Below are 17,404 nucleotides of genomic sequence, written 5' to 3'. Positions count from 1 at the left end.
AAACAAGGGGGCAATAATCACACTTGATCTAGGCAATTTAGGGGTCAAGTCGGGAAGTACTTCTTATAAACGGTAGTGGAAATCTGGAACTCACTCACTCTGAGGCTAGATCAATTAATAACTTTCAAAATTGAGTGATGGATTTTTGTTAGGCAAGGGTACTAAGGAATACAGAACTAAGGCGGGTAGATGGAGTTGAGATACAAATCAGCCATGATCGAACTGAATGGTGGAACTAGCTCGAAGGGCTGAATAGCTACCTACCAACGTGGGGTAACCAAAAGTGTTCCATTCCCTGTTGCTTCTATCTCTCAACTTGAGCACAAAATCTTAATAAATGTACTTGCTCTGTATCTCATGGCACAGTGTGTATTCTTAACAATACACCAAGGCCTTGAAATTATACTGTGGGATATGACCCACATATTCAACTGAAATTCTCCTCTCCACTACCTTAAACAGAGACATTATCCATTTAAAATAATTTCAGGGCCATAGTCTTATGCTGCATCTCGCATTTCCTGACAAATTGAAGTCCTTTTTCCTGTTCTTTTAGGCACAACGTCAGCAGAGGAATGAAACGGAGGATTTCTTGGATGATGTGCTACACAAAATGGACGACTGTCTTGCATCACTAGATCTTGGTAAGTAATTGTATACTTGTGATTGAGAATCATTTCTTTCCCTCCCCAACGCCCCCCACCACACTCTAGCACATAATACAAGACGAGGTCTTGTACATTATTTAAGAGGATAATTTAGTGCATGGTTTCTCGTAATTAATGGAAGGGTGTCTCATTTCTCCAATATGGTGGTGACTTGCAAAACTTTTTCAAGCAGCATACAAAAACAATGTCCATCTCTCTGGGCAGTGAGTGTCTGCTTGGCTCAGTATCAGTCAAGAGGTCATTGTGGAAGTTTACAAAAAGTGTACCAAAAATAGTGGGGAAACAATGGGCTAATGAGGAATTTAAAGTAATTAAGGTCAGTAGAGAAAAACTACTTGAAACTAATGGGACTAAAAACTGAAAAATCCTCTGGACCTGATGGCCGACATCCTAAGGTTCTAAAAAAGATGGCTGCAGAGATAGTGGATGCATTGGTTGTGATCTTCCAAAATTCCCTAGATTCTAAAATGTTCCCAGCAGATTCGAAGGTAGCAAATGTAACCCCACTAAATTGTGATAAACTTAGTGTTCAGAGATTTAGGTGTCCCGTACAAGAAACACAAAGTTAGCATGCAGGTACAGCAAGCAATTCGGAAGGCAAATGGGATGTTGGCCTTTATTGCTAGAGGGTTGGAGTACAAGAGTAAGGAAGTCTTGGCTTTACAAATGTACAGAGCTTTGGTGAGACCACATCTGGAGTACTGTGCACAGTTTTGGTCTCCATATCTAAGGAAGGATATACTTGCCTTGGAGGCGGTGCAATGAAAGTTCACTGGATTGATCCCCGAGATGAGAGGGTTGTCCTATGAAGGTAGATTGGGCCTATACTCTCGAGTTTAGAAGAATGAGAGGTGATCTCATTGAAATTGAGGAGGATTGATAGGGTAGATGCTGAGAGGTTGTTTCCCCTGGCTGGAGTGTCTAAAACCAGGGGTTGTAGTCTCAGGATAAGGGGTTGGCCTTTTAAGACTGAAATGAGGAAGAATTTCTTCACTCAGGGTTGTTAATCTTTGGAATTCCCTGCCCCAAAGAGTTGTGCATGCTCAGTTGCTGAGATAGGTAGATTTTTGGACTCTGGGAAATCAAGGGATCTGGGGATAGGGCAGGAAAGTGGAGTTGAGGTCGAAGGTCAGGCGTGATCTTATTGAATGGCGGAGCTGGCTTAAGGGGCCGTATGGCCTACTGCTCCAAATTCTTATGCTTCTGTTTTTAAAGTCGTGGTACAGGATTTAAGTGCACAATCAGCTAACACTTCAGTGTGGTACTGATAGAGTGCTGCATTGTCTGAGGTGCCATCTTTCAAATGAGCTGTTAAACCAAATCTGCTGTTGGGTAGATATAAAAGACCTCAGGGCACTGTCTTAAGAAGGATACAGGAACTCTTCTGATGCCCTGGCCAGCATTTATTTCCTGCAAAGCTAGGTGCCCTCAACTCAGTGCAGTACTCCAGATGGGTCTGGCCAAGACTCAGAACAACTGAAGCAAAACTTCCTTCCCAATGTATTCCAGCCCTGTTGAAATAAAGGCTCACATTCCATTAGCCTTTTTGATTGCATTTTGTACCTCTACACGAGCTTAATTGATTTATGTACATGGACACCTTAAATCCCTTTTGTTCTGCCGCAGTTCCTCTTGCCATTTAGAAAATATTCTGATTAATCATTCTTGATTTCAAAATAGATGACCTCACGCTTCACCACATTGACCTCTATATCAACGTTTTGTTCACTCATTTAATCTAGCAAATTCCTACTCCAATCTACATAATTTGGTGTCATCTGCAAATTTAGATATATGACTCTTCTTTCATGCAAGTCATTAATTTTATGGTGAAAAGCTGAGGCCCCACTACAGATTCCTGGGGAGCTCTACTTGTCACATCTCGCCAATCGGAGTACACTTCCTTTATCCCTACTTTCTGGTCCTACCTCCAAATTGCAAACCCATGTCACAGAGTTAACTCCAATTTACGAATAATCTCTTGTGTAGGCTCTTATGGACTTCCAGAAGTCATTTCATATCGACAACATCCATAGACACCCCTGACTACCATGTTAGTGACCTAAATTACTCAGACACCATCTACTCTTCACAAATCCACACTGACTTTCTTTGTTCAGCTCATACTTGTTCAAATGCTCAGCCATTCTGTCCCTAATGACGAACTCCAGTAACTTCCCCACAACTGACATATCTGTAGTTTCCTGTTTTCTCCCTCTCTTGCTAAAGAATTGAGTGGCATTTGCAATTTTCCAACCCAAAGTTCAAATTCCCAAATCAAGAGAGCTTTGGAAAATTATGACCAACACATCTACAATTTCCTCACCTATTTTTGCAAATTCCCAAATCATAAGAACATAAGAAATCGGAGCAGGAGTAGGCCACTTGGCCCCTCGAGCCTGCTCTGCCATTTAATATCATGGCTGATCTGATCATGGACTCTGCTCCACTTCTCTACCCGCTCCCGTAACCCTTTACTCCCTTATCGCTCAAAAATCAATCTGTCTCTGCCTTAAATATATTCAATGACCCAGCATCCACAGCGCTCTAGGGCAGAGAATTCCAGAGATTTAGAACCCTCAGAAATTTCTCCTCATCTCAGTTTTAATTGGGCGGACCCTTATTCTCAGAATATGTCCCCTAGTTTTAATTTCCCCTATGAGTGGAAATATCCTCTCTGTATCCCTCATTATCGAGCTCCCTCATTATCTTATATGTTTCGATAAGATCACCTCTCATTCTTCTGAACTCCAATGTATATAGGCCAACCTTCTCAACCTATCCTCATAAGTCAACCCCCTCATCTCCGGAATCAACCTAGTGAACCTTCTCTGAACTGCCTCCAATGCAAGTATATCCTTCCTTAAATATGGAGACCAAAACTGTACGCTGTACTCTAGGTGTGGCCTCACCAATACCCTGTACAGTTGTAGCAGGACTTCTCTGCTTTTATACTTTATCCCCCTTGCAATAAAGGCCAACATTCCATTTGCCTTCCTGATTACTTGCTGTACCTGCACACCAACTTTTTGCGTTTCATGCACAAGGACCCCCAGGTCCCACTTTACTGAAGCACATTGCAATTTTTCTCCATTTAAATTATAATTTGCTTTTCTATTTTTTTTCTGCCAAAGTGGATAACCTCACATTTTCCCACATTATATTCCATCTGCCAAATTTTTGTCCACTCATTTAGCCTAATAAATAATCCTTTGCAGATTTCTTGTGTCCTCACAATTTGTTTTCCTACCCATCTTTGTATCATCAGCAAACTTGGCTACATTACACTCGGTCCCTTTAAACCCAGTCATTAATATAGATTGTAAATAGTTGAGGACCCAGCACCGATCCCTGCAACACCCCACTAGTCACTATTTGCCAACCGGAAAATGACCCAATTAACCCGACACTGTTTTCTATTAGTTAGCCAATCCTCTATCCATACTAATATATTACCCCCAACCCTGGGGAATTTTATCTTGTGCAGTAACTTTTTATGTGGCACCTTATCGAATGCCTTCTGGAAATCTAAATACAACCGCACCCACTGGTTTCCCCTTATCCACCCTGCTCGTTACATCCTCAAAGAACTCGAGCAAATTTATCAAACATGATTTCCCTTTCATAAAACCATGCTGACTCTGCTTGATTGAATCATGCTTCTCCAAATGTCCCGTTACTGCTTTAATAATGGACTCCAACATTTTCCCAACGACGGATGTTGGGCTAACTGGTCTATAGTTTCCTGCTTTTTGTCTGCCTCCTTTTTTAAATAGGGGCGTTACATTTGCAGTTTTCCAATTCGCTGGGACTGCCCCAGAATCCAGGGAATTTTGGTAGATTACAACCAATGCATCCACTATTTCTGCAGCCACTTCTTTTAAGACCCTAGGATGTATGCCATCAGGTCCAGGGGATTTGATCCGCCTTTAGTCCCATCATTTTACCTAGTACTACTTCATTAGTGATGGTGATTGTATTAAGTTCCTCCCTCCCTATAGCTCCTTGATTATCCACTATTGGGATGTTTTTAGTGTCTTCTACTGTAAAGACCAATACAAAATATTTGTTCATCGTCTCTGCCATTTCCCTTTTCTCCATTATTAATTCCCCAGTCTCATCCTCTAGGGGACCGGACCAACATTTACTTTAGCCACTCTTTTCCTTTTTATGTACGAGAGCGCTTTGGAAAATTATGACCAACACATTTACAATTTCCTCACCTATTTTTACTGATACTATCAGGTGCCAGAGAGTTGTCCATCTTGTGCCTAATTTTCTTCTTTACCATTTTTTAAAAACTTGTATTCAATCCTCTTGACTTATTTTAGGTTCCCTTGTGATGCTGGTATTTGTATCCGTTTTCCTTGTGGAGGAAAAGGACAAAAGTATTCATTTAACAAGTCTGCCATTTCTTTATTATCTATTATAGTACCACCTGCATCTATCTTTAATGGGCCAACAGTTCTTGCCACGCTTTCTCTTCACATATTTATAAAACCTTTTGCTGTTAGTTTTGATATTCTTTGCAATTTTTTTTCATATTCCCTTTTTGCATCTCTTAGTACTTTCTTTGTATCCCTTTGTTTTTTATAACTCTCCCAGTCTGATGAATTTCCACTTTTCCTTGCATTTGTATGGTTTGGTACTGTCACTTACCTCATTTGTTGACCAAGGTGGAAAATGTTATCCTATTAGGGATAACATCTTTGAATATTTCCCGGGTTTCTGCAGGTTTACACATTAAGGACCCAAGTTTCGAGCCACGCCTAGAACGGCGCAGTCCCGACCTGGACGCCCGTTTTTCGCGCCACAAAGTGCGACTAAAAAAACCTTCCAGATTCTCCAGCTCCCTGCAGGTCGTTTGCAGCTCGGCGCAGCGCAGCAGGAGCTGTAGGGGGCACGCAAGTGCAGTAGCTCCAGACGCCCAAAACTGTGTGGGAGGGGCCCGAAGCACGCAGCCCCTAGCCCTGGCCGAATGGCCTCACTGGGGCTGCGTGAATAAGGCACCTCCCACGGCCAGCTCCTGCTTCCTCCCGACGCGACTTGACTCCTGCTTCCCACCCTCCGGTCCGGACCTGACACCGACCCGACTCCCGCTCTTTCCCCCCCCCCCCACCCTGACTGGACCCGACCTGAACTCCCTCTCCATCCCTCCCCCCGACCCGAACCGAACCGACCTCCTCCCACCGCCCCCCCGACCCGACCCAACGCCACCTACCTGTAAATCTGGTGCTGGGGACGGGCCCTGCCCGAAGTCTCAGGCCCGGCCCGGCCCATTCAGCCTCCCTCCCCCTCCCCCTTCTCCTTTCCTCCCCCCACCCGTCCCCCCCCAATCTCCTTTCTCCCCCCGCCCCCCCCCCCATCTCCTTTCCCGCCCCCCCCCCACATCTCCTTTCCCGCCCCCCCCACATCTCCTTTCCCGCCCCCCCCCCATCTCCTTTCCCGCCCCCCCCCATCTCCTTTCCCGCCCCCCCCCATCTCCTTTCCCGCCCCCCCCCATCTCCTTTCCCGCCCCCCCCCCATCTCCTTTCCCGCCTCCCCCCCCATCTCCTTTCCCGCCCCCCCCCATCTCCTTTCCCACCCCCCCATCTCCTTTCCCGCCCCCCCATCTCCTTTCCCCCCCCACCCCGATCTCCTTTCCCCCCCCACCCCGATCTCCTTTCCCCCCCCACCCCGATCTCCTTTCCCCCCCCACCCCGATCTCCTTTCCCCCCCCACCCCGATCTCCTTTCCCCCCCCACCCCGATCTCCTTTTCCCCCCCCACCCCGATCTCCTTTTCCCCCCCCCCACCCCGATCTCCTTTCTCCCCCCCCCCACCCCGATCTCCTTTTTCCCCCCCCACCCCGATCTCCTTTTCCCCCCCCCCACCCCGAACTCCCCACCCCCCCGATCTCCTTTCTCCCCCCCGATCTCCTTTCTCCCCCCCGATCTCCTTTCTCCCCCCCCCCCCCCCCGATCTCCTTTCCTCCCCCGATCTCCTTTCTCTCCCCCCCCTCCCCGAATCTCCTTTCTCCCCCCCCCCCCCCGATCTCCTTTCTCCCCTCTTCCCCCCCCCCCCCATCCCTCCCTCTGCTCTCTCCCCCCCCCCCCCCCTCTCTCCCTCTACCCCCCTCCCCTCGCTGTCAGAAACACAGACACTGACAGACAGAGAATGAGACACACACACACACACACACACAGAGATAGAGACACACTGGGGGGGGGGTGGGGGTGGGGGGCAGTCGGTAAGTAGAAAATGTTTTTTTTTAATTATGTCTTATTAATTTTTTTTGATTGATTTATTGGGTGATTTATTGATTTTATCATTTATTATTGATGATGGCTCTTTATTTGTAAAACTGAAGTGTTAAATGTTTGTAAACTTCCCTTTAAACCCCCCCCCTCCCATTCCCTACGCCTGATTTGTAACCTACGCCTGATTTTCTAAAGTGTAGACAAGGTTTTTTCGAGCGTACAAAAATCTTCACTTACTCCATTCTAAGTTAGTTTGGAGTAAGTTTTCACTGACGAAACTTTGAAAACAGGCGTAAGTGGCCGGACATGCCCCCTTTTGAAAAAAAATTCTGTTCCAAAGTGAAACTGTTCTAACTGACTAGAACTGGAGCAAACTAAATGGCGAGAATTCTGATTTCTAAGATACTCCGTTCTACACCAGTTGCTCCTAAAAATCAGGAGCAAATCATGTCGAAACTTGGGGCCTATCAGTTGAGCCCACTTTACTGTGGTCAATTTATTTCTCCTCCGTTCAATGTTTGCCTCACTTAAATTTAAAACATTAGTTTGTGACGCTTCCATCCCCTCTCGAACCTAATATTCAATCATATTTTTGTCATTATTCACAAAACATTCCTTTACCATCCCCAAGCTAATTGGTGCCAGTTCTGATGAGGTGTAACCCGTCTGTTAAGTTTTCTCAATATAAATGGATGAAGTCCGCTCTGGATGTGGTTTTCGCAGCCTGGGTGTCCTGCAGCAAAATTAGCTTAAAACTACAAGATTTTGTTACTGGTTGTTTGGTACGATTTGAAAAGGCTTGCAGATTGAGTTGTGGGCAGTGTCAAAAATGTGCCTGTTTGTCAAACAACATTTAGTAGTTTTATGTTCCTTTAGCAGCAGGACAGCTAGGCTATGGGAGCCAGCAACCATCAATTCACCTGTTTAGTCCCCTTGCCATTAGCAAGCCTTCATATAAAGCATTGCATTCAATAAAATAAAGTATGGTATTGGAAAAGAGCATTTGGCCTAGGGAGTCAAAGGTCTGTGTACAAATATGAACTGTCCCGATTTTTAACTTTTGAGTGATGAATAATCGCAATTTAACACTTCTCCCAAGATGATGAAGCTCTGCTTTTTCCTGATCCCTGAAAGTAATCCAGCAAAACGCCAATCCATTCTCGGAGAGTCCTGTTGCTGGCAATTGACGGCTGAATATGTATCTTGAAATATTTCTGCACTTTATTGATGATATAACTTGCTGTTTCACAATGGGAACTGTGAAAGTGAATGATGTGTCTTGCCTTGACTGCAGCAAATTTGGATCATCTGGGAGAGTGCAGTGTGGATGTCATTCACAGCGACGCAAGTCTGATGCAGCTGGAGCAGACTGTGGCCGACAAACACAAGGGTAAGAAAGTGGCAGGCATGAAGTAAGTTTCCCAGAAATCCTCATGGTTAGCTGGTTATCTCAAATAATTATGACATTTGTGTGGGCAGTTCTGATTTTAATATTTGGAAACTAGCATTAAAAACTGAAGTGTGGTGTGGGTACAAATCACAAACATTTCAGGTCTAGCAAGTTTAATCAGACCCTATAGTAGCAGGAGTAGAAATATGTGTCTGCTTTGAACACTTGAATTTCATTCTTTTGGGACGCCATGATTTCAAGCAGCTTTTGGGTAAAATTGTATTTTTAATTTAGTTGAACTGTTTTTTAAAACCCAAAATGTTTTTTAATTAGTTCAAATACTCTTAATACTTGTATGACACAATTAAGTTTTATGTTGGGTGTGGTGTTGAAGAGGAAATTATAATCTCTCTCAATTTCCCTCTCTCTCGCTGTCTCTCTCTCTCTCGCGGTCTCTGTCTCTCTCGCGGTCTCTGTCTCTCTCGCGGTCTCTGGCTCTCTCGCTGTCTCTGGCTCTCTCGCTGTCTCTGGCTCTCTCGCTGTCTCTGGCTCTCTCGCTGTCTCGTCTCGTCTCTCTCATTCGCGTGCTGCCTGTCTCGCCCTTCATCCACCTACAATTTTTCACTTGGTGGCTAGCTGCACTTGAACACATCTAAAACCTGTATTTGAATGGAGTTGAGTATGATGGGAATTAAGGGGCCGAAATTGCCCTCCGCACCAAATGGGGCATACCTCCCATTCTTAAAGATTTTTCACCGCTCCAATCCATTTTCGGCTCTTTATTTTTGTTATTGTATCGGTGCAGTATTCTGGGCTTCTGCGGAGCGGAAGAACCGTTGTCAGGTCGGTCAGCACTCAGACTTTTCAGCGTGTCGCTGATGATGTCAGCACGATCGTGCTAACGCGTCACAACGTCCCTCCCCTTCAGTTAAAGGGGAGGGCCGCTGTTAAGTCTGCATTTATTTCAGTTAGGTCCACTGGGCCATTAGGTTCGGCCGGGCCAACGGCCTGGCACCCAAGAGGGAGTGCTGGGCTGCCTGTTGGGGGCCTGGCCGAACCCGTGGTCACCATTGTCAAGTTGACCTCTGAGTCGGCCGACAATTAAAATAAAATGGCGGCTGCGGCAGTGCGCCCCCCCCTTAAGGGCAGATGCGCCACCCAGCCACAAGAAGCTTCCCGCCGGGGCAAAGCTGTCGGCGGCACCGACCAGCGACCGATCCACTCCTGTGGGGCAATTTTCCACGCGGCATGGAAAGGGGTTCACCGCCGGTCGGCGCGTGCCTGATGGGGCGGGAAGACAGCCGGGGCGGTCCCGTACACCGCTCCAAAATAAAGGAGGGCAATTTACAAATAGGCAGTTCCTCCGCGTCGACCTAGCGGTGATTGCTTTTCGCACCGTTGCCACCTCTTTGAAGCAGTAGCAGTAACGGTGCTTAAATGTCTGTTCTCCATTGGTTGAAAGTGTTCCACAACAAATTTCATAGTTGCTGGTCCACAGCACAAAAAACTGCTCCTAATTCAACACTAAATTGGGGCCCAAAGTCGGATGCTGCAAAGATGTGAGGTAAGAAGCAAAGATGTGAGGTAAGAAGCAAAAAGTTTGCACTGATGCGATTGGATATGCTTTAGAGACTGGATTTAAAGGCATTGTTGAGCTAAAGTAGAGGGAGCTGTACCCCACTGCTGTATTTAACTAGTCTTAATGTGCTTGATGCTGACTGTGGGTACCCAAAGGAGTTTTATTCCTAAGCATTGGCTTCCTTCACATTTGGGTACAGAACATTTTCTTCACTTGTTTTAATTGTGTTCTGTGTGAATGTTTTAGTCTTGCGCAGTTTCTGGAGAAACATGAGTAGTCTTGAGCGTGTGCAGACTTGGTTTCAGTTTTTTTTGTGTTCATAGCATTTTAGTGCTGTGTAAAATGCACTGTAATAATCTGTTTGGTCTTGGGCAATTCTAAAACTCAGTTTGCTGTTTTCAGTTCATCAGGGAATGTAATCCTTGTCTCAATTTGTAAATGATCAGAATGAATGGAAGCTGTACATTTTATCTAGATTTAGCTGCGCCTTTTTTGTCTGTCTCGTTCAGATTTATACTCTGGTTACCACAGTAAAGTTTTTGCTTGACAGCCCCCAAAAATAAATGTGCATAAAACTGGCATGTTAACTTGATATAACTCAAATGATATAATTCTTAACACTGCTCTGTATAACTTTGTGTTGTCCTTTTATTCTGCAGATTTGAAGAAGCTTCAGGTAGAACACTGTGATTTGGAAAGGTATATTTTTTCATTAATAGTTGTTGATGTGTTTATTTTCTCTTTTTTTGGTGCGATTATGTTGAGCTTCTGTTGTCACAGCAGAATGTTCCATAGTTCAGTTCTCAGGAACTGACATGCGAGACTATATTTCCCAATGTTTTATAGCTGAATATTTAATTGTCTACACTTTGTCTGTTCAATATGTATATTTGATCATTGTACTAAGATTAAAAATTGGGTGATTTTCATCTAGTGTAAATCAGTTAGAAATAGGAGGATAGAGCAGATGAATCTATGGCTGGAGAGATGGTACTGGAGGGAGGGCTTTAAATTCCTGGGACATTCGGACCAGTTCTGGGGTAGGTGGGACCTGTACCGGCCAGACTGGTTGCACCTCAACAGAGCCGGGACAAATGTCCTCGCGAGTGGTGGTTTTGCTAGTACTGTTGGAGAGAGTTTAAACTCATTTGGCAAGGGAATGGGCAATAGGATATAGCATGAGAAAGGAGAAACAAGGCGCACAAAGGATTGGGAGAGACAGATAGCACTAAAATTAAAAAAAATAATATGGTATTAGCTGGAGACAGACTAAGAATACAAGAAGGTCTTAGATAGGTTAACAGTGCATGTGGGTAAACTCAAAGCGTGGTAAATAAGGTTGATGAGCTTCAGGCACAAATAACCACATGGGACTATGATGTCGTGGCGATAATGGAGATCTGCTTAAGGCTTCAGTTTAACCTCATCATAATTATTCACAACTCTAGGTACAAATTCAGGTAGGTCTAGGAATGATAGCACTAGTAGGAAAGGAAATTTAAGTGCAAGCCATATTTAGAGGCTGGGGCAATTGAAGGGGAGTGTAACAAAGTGGGGGACAAAAATTAGAAAGCTTTTGGTGAGCATTACAAGATATCTTGACCCATAAGCAGCCTTTACCAAGTCTGAAGGAGCAGGGAACCAAGAATTTGCAGGCCAGCATGAAGAGAAAGGGACCATGAGGTGCAGGGATGTATCTGCAGACAAATGATGGCGTATCCCAGCACCTCGCTTCCTCTTAGATGCTGAAGTTGTGATGATAGTGGGAGGAAGGTTTTTCTTGTGCCACTCCACAGCACCATTCTATAGGCCAGCACTGCAACATGCTCACGATAGAATGCAGATAGGTTTTCAGCCTCAACTGACTGTTATTGCCCGTACACATGTACAAGCACCATGCTGCACCATGGTCCGAGTTGCATTTGCAGAAGGAGATATAACATGGCATCTGCTTCTCTACTGACCTTGAGAAGACAGGTTACTGAGTCATTCCCAGGTAAACTTGCCAGATATCACAGATATGGTCAGTGGGATCTTGGCTGGTGTGACACTGACTATTGATCACCCTGGCCTGCCTTCTTTCACGCAGCATGACATGTTGACGTAAAAATTCGTCTCGGGTGTTATCTAATCGGCCACCCATTATACATCCAACATGCTCATGGGCCAGAACAGCACCCATCCCTGCCCTCAGCTGGTGAAGGTGTGCCCACCATGTAAAGGCAGCACTCTTTCACCTGAGCTGCCCAGTAACCCTCCAACTCAGTTTATCTAGTATTTAAGCTATTTTTCATCCTAAAATGTACTTTTCATTTTCCTATTTAAACCATATAATTTTTTTTCTTCCTCAGTCAACTCACCAAAGTTCTTGCTGAAAAAGCGCTACAGGAAAAGGCTGCAAACTTGTGGGATGTTAAGGAAGAATTCCAGGAGTGAGTATTGAAACATGCAGCTCATTCACTTCAGAAACTGATCTTTGTGCAACAGGCTTGAAATGTATTGTGTGCGCCGAAGGGTGTGGGGCTTCAGGCAGAGCGTTGCAAATCTCTGCTGTGCTGCTAGAGGGAGATGCAGGGTGGCGGTTTCATCCCTGTTCGAAAACCTCCAAGGGGCACTCGGCTCTGGCTGTGGAGCTGCTCTCCTCCCTTTCATTTGGTACAGAAGGGGAGAATAACTTGCAGAAAGTTTTTACATGAGGTATGGGGGTCTTTGAGTCAATGCCTGCATTCTGTAAGACAGTGTGTAAAGGGAAAGATTAGCTTCAGATAAGTATATTACATGTGTAGTTCCCACCACTTAAGTGCTCAATTTTCCCCAGTTATCTGCGCCGTTTTTTTGGCAAGCGCTGTTTTTTTTGGCCTATATTAAAATATCCAAGTTTCCCCAAAGACACTGCGCCAGCGTAACTCCGTTAGTTACGATTTTTTTTAGGTTCGTTTTTTTTGCGTCATGGGGACGTAACTTGATGTCTGTGCCAGTTTTTCACATTTATGCAAGTTTGGCCAACTTATATTTTTCCTAGGACGGTGTATGTGACCACTCCCAAAAAACCTTCTGGGCACTTAAGCAAAACCAGCACACATTAAAAAAATCGGCGCAGAAAGACGCTATTGTTTTTAGGCGAAGTTTTGGTGGGAGTCGAGAACACATTAAATATGCATCATGAAGCTTAATTTTTTCAAACTTAAAAGGCAGAAAATGGAAGTGGAAGAAATGCAATTCTTCAAATTTTTTTTTTCAAAATGCCACGTCACCACTGAACGTCTCCAAACCCAAATGTCCTCATTTAAATGCCTAGCTTCCCATTCTAAGCAAGCCTATTGCGCATGCGCAGACCTGGGTGTGGTCCATACTAGGGTGTCGACCTTGGGGGGTGGGGGGGGGGGGAGAGAGAACAAACAAGCTTGTCCTGTTTTGAGCTTCTTGCAAAGGTACAATTTAATCATGGGGGCAATACTGGCAATGCCATACCCCGTGCAAGCCTTCTGCATGACGGTGCTGCGGAGAAGACGATTGATTCGACGTCATTGCATGAGGAACCTCCGAGCACATAGAATAGAAAATAGGTGCAGGAGTAGGCCATTCGACCCTTCGAGCCTGCACCGCCATTCGATAAGATCATGGCTGATCATTCCTTCAGTACCCCTTTCCTGCTTTCTCTCCATACCCCTTGATCCCCTTAACCGTAAGGGCCATATCTAACTCCCTCTTGAATATATCCAATGAACTGGCATCAACAACTCTCCGAGGCAGGGAACTCCACAGGTTGACTAACAACTCTGAGTGAAGAAGTTTCTCTTCATCTCCGTCCTAAACGGCCTGCCCCTTATCCTAAGACTGTGTCCCCTGGTTCTGGACTTCCCCAACATCGGGAACATTCTTCCCGCATCTAGCCTGTCTAGTCCAGTCAGAATCTTATGTTTCTATGAGATCCCCTCTCATCCTTCTAAACGCCAGTGAATAAAGGCCCAGTTGATCCAGTTTCTTCTCGTATGTCATTCCAGCCATCCCTGGAATCAGTCTGGTGAACCTTCGCTGCACTCCCTCAATAGCCAGAACGTCCTTCCTCAGATTAGGAGACCAAAACTGAACACAATATTCCAGGTGGGGCCTCACCAAGGCCCTGTACAACTGCAGCAAGACTTCCCTACTCCTATATTCCAATCCCCTTGCTATGATGGCCAACATACCATTTGCCGCCTTCACCGCCTGCTGTACCTGCATGCCAACTTTCAATGACTGATGAACCATGACACCCATTGCACCTCCCCTTTTCCTAATCTTCTGCCATTCAGCTAATATTCTGCTTTCGTGTTTTTGCCCCCAAAGTGGGCAGGAGGCCTTACCCATGTCGGGTATATCGAGACAGGCGTTCATACCTACACCCAAGTGATGCAGACTGTGTGAGAAGGCTGCGTTTCCACAAAGAAGTTGTAACCGAGATCTGTGAGTTATCTAGAAACATCAGGAGGACCGCTTTGTCAGTTGAAGTGAAGGTTGCAGCTGCACTTTCATTCTGTGCATCTGGATCATTCCAGGCCACAACCGGGGATATGCGCACCATTTCTCAACATGCAACACACATCTGTATTCGGCGGGTGACTGATGCACTATAAGCCCGGAGGAATGATTACATGAAGTTCCCCATGACTGTCCAGATAATGCGTGAAAGGGCTGTGAGTTTCTCCAGGATTGCTGGCTTCTCAAAGGTACCGGGCTGCATTGATTGTACCCAAATTGGCTTGCGAGCACCTTTGGAGGATTCTAAGATGTACAGGAACAGAAAAGGCTTTCACTCCGTTAATGTGCAACTCGTGTGTGACGAGATTGCATCACATTTTGTCAGTTGATGCAAGATACCCTGGGAGCACCCATGATGCGTTCATCCTACGTGAGAGCGTTATATGTGCCATGTTTCAGCAGCAGCCAGAAGGGCAGAGCTGGCTGCTGGGAGACAAAGGGTACGGCCTTGCCACCTGGCTCATGCTGCCCCTACGCGTAACCCGGACAGAAGCTGACCGGGAATACATGTCGCATATTGTGACGCGCAGCATAATAAAGGGCCATTGGCATCGTGAAACAGTGTTTCCGATGCCTGGATCATTCCGGAGGCTACTTGCAATACTCCCCTGAGATTGTCAGTCGGTTCACTGTTGTGTGCTGCATGCTGCATAACTTAGCCATCGTGAGGCAGCAGCAGCTGGTAGTAGAAGACCCACCTGAGGTGAGAGTGGCTGATGATGAGGAGGAAGATGCAGTTATCAACGAGGAAGCCATGTAACTACCTGAACCCGGAGCACGACGACAGAGGAGGACAGGCCTTTTACAATTGCTAGTGCCTTGCACTAACAGCTCGTCCGTGAATGCTTTGCTGCCTGAAGGCTCAGCGGCAACTAATCCAAATGGACCGTGTTTACTGTTTGAACCTGCTCCATAATGTTGTGGTGTGTTAATGGAACAAATAATGGAAATGATTCAGATATCATTTAAAATATATTTTATTCAAAGGTTTAACAAACATTTGTTTGTACTTAACTTAACTTTAGTAAACATATTCTTGTATCAAACTTTGAAGTTTTCAATTAAGATCACTTACAAAATTTTAAACTTGTAAATTTACATAACTTACAAAAAACTTTTAATTTGAGAAGTTACAACACTAATAACAATAATAACGACAACAACAGCTGCACCATCTCTCCTCCACCTTACTCTAAGACCGCCCTCTGCGCTTGGTCTTGGTACTCCACCACCCCTGCCCACAGGCGGTGGTGCAGCGTTTCTCTGGTTGGTACCAAGCTTATTCTTTCGAACATCTCAGGTAATGCGCACTTCTTGATGGGGGGGGGGGGGGGTGCAGACGATAATGTGGAAGGCCCGACTTGGGCCTCTTCAGAGGCTGGTCGGGGGATTGGAGTGGGAGTGGCAGTTGATTCTATCAATGGGTTTGGGGTCTGGGCGTGTTGCTTTATTGCAGCAGCTAACTCCGACATTCCCTCCCTCGTGTGCCCTGACTCTCTCAACTACCTGCAACATTCCCTCCCTCATGTTCACTGACAGCGCATCAACTGCCTGCGACATTCCCTCCCTCATGTGCCCGGACAGTGTTCCCATTTCTCGTGAGTGTTACTTTCTCCCGACAGTGCCAATACCTCATCATCCACCCCACTGATGGTGTCCAGGAGTGATCGTGTAAGGTCAATGGTCTCCGCACTCATTGTCATCATCTGTTCGAACCTGCACCACAGGACAGCACTTTTGAGCTCTCCTTCCCCTCCTCACCCTGGGTGTGCCTTGCTGCATCTCACTGGGACCCGCAGCCTCGGACGGTGGGGCCCTGGGTGTGCCTCGCTGCATCCCACTGAGACCCGCAGCCTCGGACTGTGAGAAACCAGTACTACTCGGGAAAGGGTCTGGCACCTGCACCTCCTCCAGAGTGTGTACAACAGTTTGGGCTTTATCCATCACCACCCCCTCTATCTCACCGCTATGCTCTTGGTCTGGAAGGTGGGATTGGAAGATGTTCTCCCCTTCTTATGCATCAGCTTCAGCCTCGTCAGGGTTGGCCTCAAGTTCTGCAAAATATAACAGAACAGACAAATGGTTAGCAGCAGAGGAGGGGGCAGGATGGCATGCACAGGCTCACACAGCGCAGGCAGCTGGCTGATTTGAAGGACCACGATGAATGATAGCACATTGCATCAACCGAAGCGTAGCTGATCGATACATCCCCATGAACCGAAGCATGGCGAGCCCATGGAGTACTTAACATTTAAGAAAGCCAGACTGGAATTTGCAGGACTTACCCTCTCCCTCGAGTGTGGGCCCAGCTTGTGCAGTGGTGGTTGCTTTTCTCCAGGCAGGACCCATCAAAGCAGCGACCCTCTCTTCCAAGGGTGTCAGTGGGTGCAGATTTGCCGGGCCGCCTCCTATTCGAGTTCTTTACCTCTTGTTGTGTGCCACCTTTTTCTGCAAATATGAAAATATAACTTTTTGGAGACGGTGTCTTTCTGCTGGGTGGGACATGTACAGATGGTCACATTTACAATTGCAATTCCATTGAATGGACACTAACTACTTGACTAAGGTTCTGCCACTTCTTTTTGCACTGGCCTCCAGACCTCGGGGTGGTCACCATTTTAGTAATCTTCTGCAAGTTGTTTCCTGCGTTTCATTTCTTTTGGTGAAACTTTTATTTGACCTCTGCTGGTGTCCAGCTTGTGCCATCTGGCCTCAATTACAGTAACCAGTGCCTTCACTTCATGCTGTAAGAAATTCCTGGTCCTTGAGCCAAGTTGCAAATTGTATTGCAGCTTCGATTTTTCCAATGAGAATTAAAGTTCTCACGCACAACTAGCTCTTTAAAAATGGCCGAATGCAGACCGGGAGCTTTTCTGGGCATGTGCTCCCGGAGCAGCCACGTCAAAAAAGTCCTTTTTTTTTCGTGCATGCGCAGGAGGGAGGGCATAGTTTTTTCAGCGCAGATATTAGGCTCCACCGCCCCCCCTGCCGAAGCTAAAGGACAGGCT

The 17,404-nt window shown here is 45.9% G+C and overlaps 1 protein-coding gene across 1 annotated transcript in view; it reads left to right on the top strand.

The window, feature by feature from the left end:
* knl1 (kinetochore scaffold 1) overlaps positions 1–17,404 on the top strand; it is a 170,106-nt gene that overhangs the window by 130,394 nt on the left and 22,308 nt on the right. The window contains exons 17-20 of the mRNA XM_070878795.1: positions 557–644; positions 8,201–8,296; positions 10,535–10,574; positions 12,227–12,307. Coding sequence (XP_070734896.1) covers positions 557–644; positions 8,201–8,296; positions 10,535–10,574; positions 12,227–12,307 — 305 coding nt within the window. The remainder of the gene's footprint in view (positions 1–556; positions 645–8,200; positions 8,297–10,534; positions 10,575–12,226; positions 12,308–17,404) is intronic.

This window comes from Pristiophorus japonicus, chromosome 4, assembly GCF_044704955.1.
Source record: "Pristiophorus japonicus isolate sPriJap1 chromosome 4, sPriJap1.hap1, whole genome shotgun sequence".
Classification (NCBI taxonomy): Eukaryota; Metazoa; Chordata; class Chondrichthyes; family Pristiophoridae; genus Pristiophorus; species Pristiophorus japonicus.
Note: the sequence above shows the minus strand (reverse complement) of the source record. Positions and strands in the feature narration are given on the sequence as shown.